Source organism: Rhinopithecus roxellana, chromosome 16 (assembly GCF_007565055.1).
Source record: "Rhinopithecus roxellana isolate Shanxi Qingling chromosome 16, ASM756505v1, whole genome shotgun sequence".
In the NCBI taxonomy this organism is placed as follows: domain Eukaryota; kingdom Metazoa; phylum Chordata; class Mammalia; order Primates; family Cercopithecidae; genus Rhinopithecus; species Rhinopithecus roxellana.
In genome coordinates this window covers 55,966,495-55,981,735 of record NC_044564.1, presented here as the reverse complement: position 1 = coordinate 55,981,735, position 15,241 = coordinate 55,966,495, and the positions used below count along the sequence as shown (strand labels likewise).

Genomic DNA, 15,241 nt, shown 5'->3' with positions numbered 1-15,241 from the left:
AGTGAAAAAAATGAACACCAAAATATCTGTATCCATCAGCATGTTCATAGACTTCTTTATAAATGGTTCTCCAAAATAAGGCTTAATACAAACTACAATTTTTCTTTTTTTGAGACAGGGTCTCACTGTTGCCCAGGCTGGAGTGTAGTGGCACAATCTCGGCTCACTGCAATCTCTACCTCCTGGGTTCAAGTAATCCTCGAGCCTCAGCCTCCTAAGTAGCTGGGACTACAGGCACTACAGGTACATGCCACCATACTCAGCTAATTTTTGTATTTTCTGTAGAGACGGGATTTCATCATGTCACCCAAACTGGTTTTGAACTCCTGGACTTAAGTGATCTGCCTGCCTTGGCTTCTCAAAGTGCTGGGATTACAGGCATAGACATCTAAGCCCGGCCTATTTTTCAATAAATATCATTTTATTCCACATTTAAAACACTAGTTCATGAAGTTTTGCCTTTTCTCCCCTTTTCATGCATCTGAAAATCAATCTCTAGAAACTCTAGTTTTCAAATGGAAAACTGAGGTATAAAACCCTGAAGTTTGAAAAACATGGGATTTTAAAAGTCTAAGCCTTCATTCTTAAAGGCACTGAATAAAGGATATTCAACACTTCTCATTATCTTCTCTCTCCATCCCAGTCAGGAATTTCTCACATTTAACCCACCACTAAGTTATTAAGTCACTCTACTTATTTTTCTACTTAGTTGCTTCATTTATAAAAATAAGGTGGTTGCATTAAAGGAACTCTAAAGTAGTGATAATCAATGTAGGGGGTACAAAATATGAGATGTGGAGGAAAATATTTCACAACTGATCTATTTTCCCATCCTTATAAATATCACATTTTTGTGAATGTTTTTTAATACATGTAATATTTGTTCGGCAGTACATATATATATATATAAATATGTATTTCAGACTGCTCAATTAACTGCCTGGAGTCTGCAGCTCTACAGCAAGAGCTTTGAGACTTTCTGACTTTCATAAACTTTTCAAGCACCTTTCATAAACTGTTAAAATTGAACACTGTTTATGGGATTCTGCTGCTTTGCTACCAAATACGCACAACTGGTTTGTACAAACACTTCAGTTTTTCTTCTTTCATTATGGCTCAGTACAAGGTCATACCTTATTAAAAACATCCTTGCTAATGGCATCCATGCTCCACAGACACATCTTCTCTCTTTGTACTAGAGCTTCTTCTTTCTGTCGCCACTCTTCTTCCCGCTGCCTCAGTTCTGATACTGCTGTTTGTGCTTTGGCATGCTCCTGATCCAAGGACTCAGAATTATGCAGTGCTAAGCTACCAAGTTTCTGTTGAGCTTCAGCAAGATTCCATTTGCACGCCACAGAGCTCTTTACAAACTCTTTCTGCTTTTGGCAAGCCAATTCAATTCCATGGCTATACATCTGGATAAAAACAATATTTGTAAGAAACGAAGAAAGCAATGGATGTTTGTGCAGCACAGTTCAATTTTTTTTTAATTCAAAGGATTTCTGTACAATATTTTGGTATATAGTATATCCTGTGTTCTAGGTCTGCAGTCATGTTTTTATATCTTAGTCCTTGTTTCATCAACTAAATTCTAAACTGCTTTGTTAATTTATGCCTATCCCCTGACAACTAACAGCAACAAAAAGCCTGGCAACTATCACAGTGTCTTGCATAAAGCTAGGGCTTAACAAACATTTAATTAAGTCTTCATAATCTTGAACAAGCAGAATAACGAGAACAAGGCTTAAATCTAGTTCATCACTTCAATACTCAATATGCTGACAACCAGGCCTTTATAATTTTGTTGTCCACATTCTTCACTACAAAAAAACCTCCTTTTATCTAGAAGTAATCATTTCTTGGTTTCTATTTTCTATCTGTATTTTTCTAAAACTTGGTGATTTGAGAAGTTCTTATTGGATATTTCTATTTATAAATGATTATATCAGACAGACATCCTTTAATTTATTCCTAATCAAAATAGGCAAAGTTATATCTATCTATCTATCTATCTATCTATCTATCTATCTATCTATCTATCTATTTTGAGATGGAGTCTCGCTCTGTCACCAGGCTAGAGTGCAAAGGTACGATCTCAGTTCACTGCAACCTCTGCCTCTGGGGTTTACATGATTTTCCTGCCTCAGCCTCCCAAGTACCTGGGACTACAGGCACGTGCCCCCACGTCCAGGTAATTTTTGTATTTTCAGTGGAGGCAGGGTTTCACCATGTTGGTCAGGATGGTCTCGATCTCTTGACCTTGTGATCTGCCTACCTTGGCCTCCCAAAGTGCTGGAATTACAGGCATGAGCCACTGCACCCAGCCGCAAAGTTACATTTCTTAAAAGTACCAATGGTCCACCCTGCTGACTGTACTAGTCAAAAGCAGTGGTAATTAGTTTTAATATTTACTTAATTACTACATGTAAAATACTGTGATAGACATTCAATTCCCTATATTCCTTGGCTCTATAAAACAAAAGCTGAAGGCACATTCTTTATGACTTCTTAGTCAAATGTAGATCAACTTCAGAATAATCTCTCTCCAATCTATTCCCATATCTCCATTACTATTCAAGCCTTTATAATCTCACATGTGAATTATACAAATGCTGACTCTCTTATCTCAAGCCATTCTCCACTCCACTAGACTGGAGTGACCTTTCAAACAAATGAATCTGATCTTTTTTTTCATTCTTAGCTTTGGGATAAAGGACATACTCTGTGGCATAGCCCTACGTGGTGGCATAGCCCTTCGTGATATCATTTCCCATTACCTCTCTAGACTCAGTTCCAATTGCTCTTCTACTTGTTTGTTTATTCTTCCCTTTCCCACCCTTGTCCCTCACTTCAATTTGGCAATCCTCTTTCTTCGAGGTAACTCCTACGGAAACTCCTATCTTCATCCAGATTCTGGCAGACCCTAAACTTTTTCTTACCCCGTCTCTCCCCACTCAAGTTATGCCTATTTCTATTGTGGTGTTTTTCATACAATATCATGCTTATTTGTTTACTGACTGGTGGTGGTAAACAATTCTGAGGCAAGTAGCAACCAAGGACCCTACCTCTTAGCTGGGTCTTCAGGCAAACTCAGGTTTGTACTGGGACAAATGTGGACACTGTTGCTATTCAGATGTTTTATTTGCTCATTCAGCAGGTCTGGAGCCCAGGTACTATAAACAATGTCCCTAACTAACCAAATAAAACATTCATTTTTACTTCTTGTTATTTTAGAATAGGATCAAGAATAACTGTAGAGTAGCTATGCTTAAAACAGGGCCAGGAAAAGGAGAAAAATTAAGCTATAAAACTTATTTTGTAAGAAAAGATATAAGAAATTTTGTATACAAAACTTCTTTTGGCTGGGTTCGGTGGCTCACGCCTGTAATCCCAGCACTTTGGGAGGCCAAGGCGGGCAGATTATCTGAGGTCAGGAGTTCGAAACCAGCCTGGCCAACATGGCAAAACCCCTTCTCTACTAAAAATATTTTTTAAATTAGCTGGGCATGGCCAGGAGTGGTGGCTCACACCTATAATCCCAGCACTTCGGGAGGCTGAGGCAGGTGGCTCATGAGAAGGAGATCGAGACCATTCTGGCTAACATGGTGAAACCCTATCTCTACTAAAAATACAATAAAATTAGCCAGGCGTGGTGGTGGGCGTCTGCAGTCCCAGCTACTTGGGAGGCTAAGGCAGGAGAATGGTGTGAACCCGGGAGGCAGAGGTTGCAGTAAGCCAAGACTGCGCCACTGCACTCCAGCCTGGGCGACACAGTGAGACTCCATCTCAAAAAAAAAAAAAAAAATTAGCTGGGCACAGTGGTGGGCACCTGTAATCCCAACTACTCAGGAGGCTGTAGCAGGAGAATCACTTGAGCCTGGGAGGCAGAGGTTGCGGTGAGCCAACATTGTGCCATTGCACTCCAGCCTGGGCAACACAGCAAGACACCGTCTCAAAAAAAAAAAAAAAAAGGAAAAAGAAGACAATATATCAAGAAAAGTAATATGGTTACATGGATAAACAGAAATTATCTTGTATTTTCAAATTATTTGGGAGTAAATATTCTTTTCTCAAATCAAACAATTCTAAAAATAATTTATGTTTTAATTCTCCACAAACTACCCAGACAACATTTGGTTATTTGGGCAAACTATCCAACATGTATTCAGATGATTACATAAAATATTAGGTCACATTCTAATCCATGACCATACAGAAGTTTTAGAGAGACATTAAACATGATCTGCCTTTACATTAATTGGATCTAAGAAATACATATCACATAATACATTAAGAAGTCTAGATCCCCCTTATTTGATAAAATTAAGCCAAAGCTGTTTTTTAGGATTATAAAATGTTAATTAATTAAACTTTTACTTTTTTCCAAATATTCCAATCCAAAAATTTAAGTCTTAAAGCCAGCAAGACCAATAAGTAGGTTTGTAATAAACACATGAACTTAGAATTAATAATCACTTCGCAAATTTTTTTTTTTTTTGAGACAGTTTCGCTCTTGTTGCTCAGGCTGGAGTGCAATGGTGTGATCTAGGCTCACTGCAACCTCTGCCTCCAACAATTCTCTTGCCTCAGCCTCCTGAGTAGCCAGGATCACACACGCCCGCCACCACACCCAGCTGATTTTGTATGCACCACCACGCCCGGTTAATTTTGTATTTTTAGTGGAGACGGGGTTTCTCCATGTTGTTCAGGCTGGTCTCAAACTCTCGACTTCAGGTGATCCACCCGCCTCAGCCTCCCAAAGCGTGGGATTACAGTCATAAGCCACTGCACCCGACCCACTTTGCAAATTTTAATACCATTTAAAGGTAGTTTCAGACAAAGTTTTACAGTACTTCACAGGGTGGGCAGTGCAGTAGGTGGGAAAATATACCGGACTAGGAGTCATAAGTGGGTTCTAGTTTTAACCTGGCCACTAACTAGTTATACGGTCTCAGGGAAATCACTTTTAATGAGAGAGATAAGCTTACTCACTTCTAAAATCTCTTTCAGTTAAACAAATTTATAAGTGCACAAGTAAGAAATTAACATACAGATATTTCTCTAGATTACTTCTGTAATTCAACCACAATGCACTGAAATTCTTGACACCCTTTTTCCTCTTCATATGCCTTCCAAATTGACAATGGCACCTGCTGTTCACTTTTTTCCTCCCTAACACATCATATGCTTATAATACATTTTGTATATAAAGATGACACTGGTGATCCAAAATTAGTGGGTGACTAATGATGGACCCATCAACTCTCATTCTGTCCTCCTAAAAAATGTCTTGTAGTTCCCCAGTGACTAGCTGGCCAAAGTACAGACAGTGGTTATGAAACAGCATTTTTCTCTGTGTGAAGCCAACTACCCCTGTTAGCTGGGCATAAGACTGATAATCTCACGCTTACTGGTAAACAATTTAACTCATCCTCATTAACATCAAGCAAAATAAGTTGAGAGGGAAACTACTATTAAATCTGTTACACTCTTGGGAACCCCATTTTGCAAGAAGGCGACAGACACCTATGATCCATTGAATATATTAGTGTTTAGACTGTGATCCTGAAATATACTTCCAAAACACACACGGATTCGGAGAAAAAAAAAAAAACAGGAAAAGGTGATGCGAGTATGTAAGTATCCCCTAAGATAGGTCCCTGAAAAATCCTTAGTAGTATATCACATTTGGATACGTTTCAATGGCAGGAAGGCAGGAAAGCTGGATTGAAAACAAGTAAATACCAGGAACCTAAGAGAAGTCTGAAGGAAAAGGCAAGTATATGCGTATATATTTTCACTGGAGAATGACGTGAAGCAAAACTAAACAGTAAGGCAAAGATGGTCACGCGAATGGGAGAGGTGTACGCCAGCGTCAAAAGCGAGGTTTGAAGAATTTACTCAGTTGTCAACATGGGTTAAAATCGCATGTGAAATCTTTGTCAGGACTCGGTGTGACGTTGAACTACAATCATTCACTGTTCCTATCAACTGTGCACAAGTATGCTAGAGCCTTTAACAGAATAAAGTGCTCGGGGAAAACCTCTCACAGGAGGACAAAGGGTCAATGTTACACCATGAGTCGCCCCAAATCTGGCTGCTGTCAGGAAGGGGAGATGGAGGAACGTCTTCCAAGGGTGAACAGCAATCAGCCAAGGTGAAAGAAAAAGTGTGCGTGGAGGTGGAGGTTGGTAATACATGGCCACCCCGTCTCCACTCCGAAGATGCTATAAAAGGGGTGGGATGGCATCAGGCATCAGATCCCCGCGCCCCGGCAGTGAGGTAGGCGCAGAAAAAGGCTTAGAAGAGGGTCTGGGAGACGCGGCATTCCAGGGGTTTGGGGACAGCACCACTCCATCCCTCGGCAGAACGCAGGCCCCCTCTCACCTGGGCGCCGCCGCCCGGCAGCTGCGGGCAGCGGGGAGAACTGGGGAACACGTCCAAGTCACTCTCTTCCTCAGCCTCACCCTCGGCCCGAGGGAGGCTCCAGGGTCCCGGAGGCGGCCACGGTTGCTCCATGTCCGGCTGCTCCGGGTCCTACAACCGCCCCCGGCCCTACAACTGCCACTGCCAACAGACTTGGCGTGAGTGGAACCTGCTGCGCCGGGCCAGAAGCCCAGTCGGGGGCCAGGGCCGTTACCCAGAATCCCTCTACTGGCCGCGATGCCGCTGCACACCCCGCGATAGCCTGGGCCTCGCCACCGGCGGACGGCGGAAGAAATAGTCGGCACGGTGCGTCACTTCCGGTTGAGGCGGGGCTGTGAAGGCGCGTCCAGGGCCCTTTGCGTGTAGGGGGTGGATCTGCAATTGTATTCCTGTTTTAAGCAGCGTTCTCTTTGAGTTTTTCGGCACTGCAAACTTAACGGCTAATGGCGCTGTGGGTGGAGAAACGTTTGTTAGGTAGCGTTAGGTATTGCTATCTGGTGTTCCCTATACCGAAAACGGCGGGTCCTGGCCGCCGGGAGGTACTCAGACCAGGTGTCCACTTTGCATGTTGCTTGAATATTGCAACTCATTCCTTTACGTTGACATTTAAACCAGTGATTCTAAGGCAGAGTTGGGGCGAAGGGAGATTTTTGAGCAAGCGGAGCCAGTTTTCCTCTCATTTCTAATTACAGGCAACGACAGAATTCTGTGGTTGGTTGGTTGGAGGAGTACACCAAAAATAAAGTACCAGAGCGAGCACGGCTTCAAAAAAATTAGGATCAGTACCGCTAGTAGCGAACGTATAAGAAGGGCTTCCTGTATTCCTACGTGTCTTGTTTAAGCCTAAAGATGTGTGCTCGCTTTACCCCCTTTTTGGAGACGAGGAAATAGACCCAACAAGCCTGAGACCACACATTTTACAAGGAAGAGGTAGGATCCAGCCCCAGGGAGTTTAACTTCAGAACTTGCACGTTTAACAATCAGGTCTTGCTGCCCTACTCATAAAAAGACCCAAATAAAAACAACATGACGCCATTTTTTTCCATGTATTTAGATTGGCAAACTTGTGAAGTCGCTTAATACCAAATGTGTACCAAGACGTAAGCAAATGATGTAAGAATGTCATTATTGTAACCTTTTAGGAGGAGTAATTTGACAATATGAGAGGCTTGAGGGATTGATTCAGCAATTTCACCACTAAGGAAGTATGCAACAATTATTTTTGCACCAATATCCAAGGATTTATCTACAAAGATTTTTAGCAGCAATTTTTGTGTGTGTGTGGCAAGAAAAAAAAAAACATTCTGATTGTCCATCTATAGAGGAACTTAAATTATGGAATATTAATACAATGGGATATTACTCGTTTTTAAAAAGTAAATTGTATCTAAATATGCTGATATATAAATACCTGCAAAAGGTATTGAGTTTTAAAGCAACTTGCAGAATTAAACATATGTGTACGTATACAGAGAGAGGGCAAGAGAGACAGATGGTATTTGCGTGCATGTGGGGGTGTGTGCAGAACATTCCTGGAAGATATACAAGAAACTGTTAATGATTACCTCTGGTGGGTGAGCCTAGGAAGGAAAGCTGATGAGGATCTTTACTTTCCACATTTAGCTTCCCTGTACTGTGCTGTTTGAAATTTTTCCAATGAATGTACACTATAGTAATTATAACAGTACAAGATTACTATAAAATTAATTACAAATAAAAGCTGAGAATCACTTTTGCGCCTAAACCTTTTTAATTTAGGGGTGAAAGTAACAGAAGAGACTGGAAAGGGAAGAATAAAAGAAAAACATTTTTCTCTTTGCTTCCATGAAGCCACCAAGTGCTTTGAATATACCTGGCATACAGTAAGCCCTGTATAAACGCTAATGCTGTTGGTTTTTCTCCTACCTCTTTTACTACTTCTCCTCAGTCTTCTTCCCTTCTAGCTGACCTCTAACTTTAGAGTTCCTCATATTTTGGCCAGTGAGGAGAATCCTGTCTATTCCTGTGGCTTTAAATAACATCTGTGTATCTATAATTCTCAAATTGAAATCCAAGTCCTGACCTTACCCCTGTGCTCCAGACTCATGTCTACCCGCTGATTTGTCATCTCTTTTTAATGGTTCATACACATCTTAAATTTAACACATCCAAACCCTTGATCTCACTCCCTTCCCCAAACTTCTGTCTTTTCTGTGTTAATCAATGGCATCACCATCCAGTCCAAAACCTAGAGTTCAGCCTTAGTTCCTCCCTCTCCTTTACCTCTCACACTGACAGCAAGTCCTGCTGTTTTTACCCCCAAATACATCTTGAATCTATGTTCTCTCCTGCTTTACTGCGTACTCCCTAGGCCAGAACACGATGATTGCTTCTCAGAACTACTGCAATAGTCTTCCATGCTTCTATTCCATTCTTGCTCCTTACAATCACTTTATACTCGTCCCAGAGAGATTTTTAAAAATATATATATCATGTCTCACCTCTACTATATCAATTATATGCTTTCAATGCAAATAACTAAAACCCCAGCTAAAAGAAACCTAAACTATAAGGACATTTATTGTCTATTTAACAAAAAGAATGATGCCAGGATAGGCTTAGCAGTTCAAAGATGTCATTAAAGATTCAGGTTCAGGCCAGGCGTGGTGGCCTACACCTGTAATCCCAGCACTTTGTGAGGCCAAGGCTGGTGGATCACTTGAGGCCAGGAGTTCGAGACTAGCCTGGCCAACATGGCGAAACCCTGTCTCTACTAAAAATACCTCTCGCATGGTAGTTCATGCCTGTAATCCCAGCTACCCGAGAGGTGGAATTTGCAGTGAGCTGAGATCGCACCATTGCACTCCAGCCTGGGTGACAGAGCGAGACTGTGTCTCAAAAAAAAGAAAAAAAAAAAAAGATTTAGGTCTTTCAATCCCTATCCCCCATCTCCAGCATCCAAAATCTGTTTACTTTCATTTTCAGGCTTGTTACATCATTGTTGCAGGATGCCTGCTATAGCTCTAGACATCACATCAAAATATGGCAGAAGCTAAAGCAGGAAGAGAGAACAGGAGGCAAAACAGCTGTATTCACTTGTGACTCTCATATGAAGAATAAAGGTATTTCTCGAAACCTTCTAGTGAAATCCTTGTATCTTATTGGCCAGAACTGGCTTAAATAAATTATGATTTGTTCTCTGGAGCTGGATGCATTGCTACCTAAATAAAATTGGAGTTCTATTAGCAAGGAGGAAGAGTTTGTGGCAGTAAGGTAGGCAATCACATTTTCTGCCATAACTGATAAAGTTCCTGTGAAACCTAGTGGCAGCCTAATTCCTGAGTGTCATTCCTGTCTTTATTTTTTTTTTTTTTGAAATGAAGTCTCGCTCTGTCTCCCAGGCTGGAGTGCAGTGGTGCCATCTCAGCTCACTGCAACCTCCGCCTCCTGGGTTCAAGCAATTTTCCTATGGGATTACAGGTGCACGCCACCACACCCAGCTCATTTTTTGTATTTTTAGTAGAGATGGAGTTTCACTATGTTGGCCAGGCTGGTCTCAAACTCCTGACCTCAGGTGATCCGTCTGCCTCGGCCTCCCAAAGTGCTGGGATTACTGGTGTGCACCACTGCACCCGGCCCTAAGTGTCATTTCTTAAACCCTCTCCCTAACACTTTCCTTGCCCTCTCCCACCCAAAATCTCTCTTGGACTCCTTTCAGTTCCTCAAACATGGCAGTTCCTTGCCTAACTCATGGCCCTTTCAAGTTGCTATTCCCTTTACCTGAATATCTTTTTTCTTACCTTGAAAGGCTTGCTAGTAGTCATGCTTCTCTTCTTTGATCTTAGACCAAATCTCATACTCTTAGGCCAATCCAGCCAGTGAGTCTAAATGAGGTTCTCATTTCTTCTTCAACCTGTTCTATTTTACCACCTTGTATATTTCCTTTCTACTATTTATCATAGTATTATTTTATGTTCACTTAGCTATGTTTCTTCCCCCAATAGAATGTAAGCTCCATGAGAGCACAGACTGTTTCTTATTCACTTGTACTTACATGGCTCAGAACAGTATCTGGCTTACAGTAGACACTCAATAAATGTGGGCTGAATAAATGCATAGAGAATGAATGAATGGAAACAAGGACAAAAGAAAAGATTAAATAAAGGCAGAAGATGGTGAAAAGGGAACACAAAGAAGTATATTTTGGTAGAAGATAAGGAGTGGGTATAATGATGTCAGAAGTAGCCTCATCTTGAGCCATTGCTGACTTCAGGGTCTGAATCCTGTGCCCTGGCATAGTAAACACTTATTTTTAGAAATAGTTCTTGCTATGTTACGTAGGTTGGTCTCAAACTCCTGGGCTTAAGAGATCCTCCTGCCTCGGCCTCTCAAGTGGCTGGGATTACAGGCATGCACCACCAGGTCTAGCTCCAGTAGACACTTTTTAAACAAGTCTTGGAACTTAATCATACTCTTTTACTTTCTTATTTTGGATAATAAATAAAACTCCTTGGAAAATGCTTGGGTCATAATTTGCCTATTACTCTCGTGGACATAGAGCTAGCCAGCTGAACTCAAAGGAGCAAATTACATTTTTTTCTGAGTAGAAATTACTTTTAAATGGAAAGACTATGTAATCCAAAATGCCCAAGGGCAGCCCTTGTAGAAGGACTTGTGTTGCATCATTATGTAAGCATTGAGCCTACAAATGCCAGTAAATCAAAGCACAAGCCAAAGAGTGACATATGAGTCTGACTCATGAACTCTAATAAAGTTGTGTGAAACAGAACCCATGTGTGGGTCCAGATCCCAAATGACTTCAAGATTGTTAAAAGCTGTGCAATTGCAATTTAATTCCTTCCTTGCAAGATTCCTGGAAAATTCTTGAGAAGTGTGTATATGTAAAGAAATACTCAAATTGCCAGCTGCTGTTTTGGATATTCATGCAGAGATCACTATTATAATACAGCACTACTTTTTTCCCTTTAAGTGGATGTCCCTCTGAATTACTTGTAAAGTATTATTACACACCACAATAATTTTCTCATCTTATCTGCATTTCAGGTGAATAGATCCACTATATTTTCTTTTTCAGTATGTGTAAGACTTATATTGAAGGGAATTTTATACATTAAAGATTTTTTAAAATTGTTATTACGATTCTTTTTAAGAGACAAGATTGTGCTCTGTCGCACAGGCTGGAGTGCAGTGGCAAGATCATAGCACACTGCAGCTTCCAACATCTGGGCTCAAGGGATCCTCCCACCTCAGCCTCCTGAATAGCTAGGACTATGAGTGCATGCTGCTATGCCCACCTAATTTTTTTAAAATATAGACATGGGTTCTTGCTATGTTGCCCAGGCTGGTCTTGAACTCCTGACCTCAAGCAATCCTCCAGCATCTGCCTCACAAAGCACTAGGATTACAGGTGTCAGCCACCATGCCCAGCCTATTGTGAATATTTTTTAACACACAAAAGAATAGAATCACAGAAACCCCATTCATCCATCACCCACAGTCAATAATTATCAAGATTTTACAACATTTGCTTTATCTATTCCTTTTATTTATTGACTGGAATATTTAAAAGCAAAATCTTAGACGTTAAATCATTTTACCACTACATACCTTAATATATGTCTCTAAACAATGTTAATATTTGCCTTACATAAACACAAGGGCATTATCATGTATATAAATTAATGGCTTGGTGTCATCAAATGCCCAAACCATAATCAAATTTCCCTGATAGGCTAGGCATGGTGGCTCACGCCTGTAATCCCAACACTTTGGGAGGCCAAGGCAGGTGGATCATCTGAGGTCAGGAGTTCGAGACCAGCCTGACCAACATGGAGAAACCCTGTCTTTACTAAAACTACAAAAAATTAGCCGGACATGGTGGCGGAGGTTGCGATGAGCCAAGATAGTGCCAAACAAGAGCGAAACTCCGTCTCAAAAAAAAAAAAAAAAAAAAAAAAAAAAAAAAAAAAAAATTTCCCTGATAGTCTCAAATGTTACATTTGGTTTGTTTGAATTAATGTCCCAACAAAGTCCACATAGTCCATTTGGTTGTGAGGTCTCTTAAGTATCTTTTAATCTAGATCAGTTCCCTCACCTCTTCCTTTTTATTATTTTTTTAAATGCCATTGACTTATTGCAGATTAACTGGGTTAGGGGTCCTATAGAATGTCCCAGATTCTATTTATTTATTTATTTATTTATAGACAGAGTTTCGCTCTTGTTGCCCAGGCTGCAGTGCAATGGCACGATCTTGGCTCACTGCAACTTCTGCCTCCCGGGTTCAAGCGATTCTCCTGCCTCACCCTCCCGAGTAGCTGGAATTACAGGCTTGCACCACCATGCCCGGCTAATTTCTTTTGCATTTTTAGTAGAGACAGGGTTTCTCCATGTTAGTCAGGCTGATCTCGAACTCCTGACCTCAGGTGAGTCGCCCGCCTCGGCCTCCAAAAGTGCTGGAATTAAAGGCGTGAGCCACCGCGCCCAGTTCTATTTATTTATTTATTTGTTTGTTTACTTATTTATTTATTGAGACAAGGTGTCACTCTGTGGGCCAGGCTAGAGTGCATGGCACAATCATGGCTCACTGTAGCCTCAACCACCCAGGCTCAGGTGATCCTCCCACCTCAGCCTTTCAGGTAGCTGGGACTGCATGTACATGCTGGAATGTCCCGCATTCTGTTATAGATATGTCTGCCTGCTTCCTTGTGTTGTCATTAACATGTTTTCTATCCTCCGTATTTCCTTTAAGTGAAGTTAACTCTAGAGCAATGCTGCCCATTAGAACTTTCTGTGATGTTGGAAATATTCTGCCGGCATTATCTAATACCAGTAGCCACTGGCAACATGTGGCTATGTGTGCTTTAAGTGTGACTAATGCAAGTGAGGAACTGGATTTTAAATATATTTAGTTGGACAGGTGCGGTGGCTCACACTTGTAATCCTAGCACTTTGGGAGGCTGAGGCGGGTAGATCATCTGAGGGCAGAAGTTCGAGACCAACCTGGCCAACATGGCGAAACCCCGTCTCTACTAAAAACATAAAAAATTAGCTGGGTGTGGCGGCGGGTGCCTGTAAATCCAGCTACTCAGGAGACTGAGGCAGGAGAATTGTTTGAACCCAGGAGGCAGAGGTTGCAGTGAGCCAAGATTGTGCCCCTGCACCCCAGCCTGGGTGACAAGAGCGAGACTCCATCTCCAAATAAATAAATAAATAAATGTATTTAGTTTTAGTTCAGTTAAATAACTATAAATGGCTACTGTATTTTTATTATCGGACAGTGCAACTCTCAGTGTAGTTGATTAGATTCAACTACAACTTTCTTGGTAAATGTGCTTCACAGGTACTTCCTATGAATCACATAGGGAAGCATACAATGTACCTATAATGATGTAGAGTGGGGCTGGAATTGATCAGTGAGTTCATATGGTGACAGCCAGATTCTGCTAATGTAAAGTTTGCCCAAAGGATATAATGTAAAGTTTGCCTAAAGGATATTAACATTAATATATATATAAATTATATATGTGTATATATGTATGTATGTATATATATATATGTGTATGAAGTATATACACACTTCATCTTTTTTATTTATTTATTTATTTTTTTGAGATAGAGTCTCACTCTGTTGCCTAGGGTGGAGTGTAGTGGTGTGATCTTGGCTCACTGCAACCTGTATCTCCTGGGTTCAAGCGATTCTCCTGCCTCAGCCTCCCAAGTAGGTGGAACAGGCCTGTGCCACCACACCCCGCTAATTTTTGCATTTTTAGAGAGGAAGGGTTTCATGTCTTGTCCAGGTTGGTCTTGATCTCTTGACCTCGTGATCCACCCACCTCGGCCTCCCAAAGTGCTGGGATTACAGGTGTGAGTCTCTGCGCCCTGCTATACTTCATCCTTAGGCAGTTTGTTAGAACCAAAGAAAGAACTCAGTGTGGTTCATTGAGTTTTCTTATACATACAAAAGTGAGAAAGGTAAAACTTTCTTCTCTGTATATCAGAGTTTGAGAAAACTAAACTATTACAGAAAATTTTAGAGAAAGACTTTGGAGAAGGCCAAATATAAGACAATTATTTCTTGGGTCTTGAGACTGGGCCCATGCTTTAAAAGAAATGAAAAATCAGTGACCTGGAAATGCACTACTACTGAAATAATCCAGATCATTTCATGTTCTTGGGTGTTTTTTCATTTTTGTGTTTCTTCCTTTTCAGGCATTTCTTACAAATGCAAATGACTAACTCACTTTGGAAACTCAATCTGCTGGTGTTATTCATACTTGCTAATGAATAATTCACTGCTCAAAAGATTGTAGGGCCTGACAGATGAGTCTGTTGAGTCCAGACATAAACAAATGGCTTAGAATAGGACTTTGAGGGTCTTTTTGTTTTTTAAATCACTTATTATTAAATACAGCTGCCCTTTTGCTCTAATAAGGGAGTATGGATGTGATGGAGAGAATAGGCCCTCTTTTCTTACCTGTCAGCTTGTCTGATAACACAGGTGGGGAACCAATGGCAGGAAGAGGACTCAGCATGCACTGAACAGTGCCATAAAACCTGACTTGACTAACCTTTCCCCTTTCAGATTATAAAAGCTAGACTCTTTTCCTGGATGCATATAGGCACATGTAGGAAATGTTGCCTATCATTTCAGGAGGTTTAAGACCCCTGAGATAGCCAGGAATCACAGGATAAGAAGCCCTGCACTGGAAGCAGAAGTGGCAGACACACTTGCATGGATATTTTTATGGCATGCAGTATATAGGATATAGCTCCAAAAGCTGAAGAAGTCAGTTCCTGCTCCTTTCTATATTCCCAG

At 41.0% G+C, this 15,241-nt stretch overlaps 1 protein-coding gene and 1 long non-coding RNA gene across 2 annotated transcripts in view; one reads left to right on the top strand and one right to left on the bottom strand.

The window, feature by feature from the left end:
• Positions 1 to 6,734, bottom strand: part of CDC37L1 (cell division cycle 37 like 1) — a 28,267-nt gene extending 21,533 nt beyond the window's left edge. The window contains exons 1-2 of the mRNA XM_010389136.2: positions 6,388 to 6,734; positions 1,134 to 1,415 (exon numbers count right to left, since the gene is read on the bottom strand). Coding sequence (XP_010387438.1) covers positions 1,134 to 1,415; positions 6,388 to 6,519 — 414 coding nt within the window. The 5' untranslated portion in view covers positions 6,520 to 6,734. The remainder of the gene's footprint in view (positions 1 to 1,133; positions 1,416 to 6,387) is intronic.
• Positions 6,735 to 6,806: 72 nt separating this feature from the next.
• Positions 6,807 to 9,540, top strand: LOC104682473. Its single transcript, XR_750693.1, has 2 exons — positions 6,807 to 6,978; positions 9,391 to 9,540. It is a non-coding gene; the product is annotated as an uncharacterized LOC104682473 (long non-coding RNA).
• Positions 9,541 to 15,241: the final 5,701 nt, after the last annotated feature.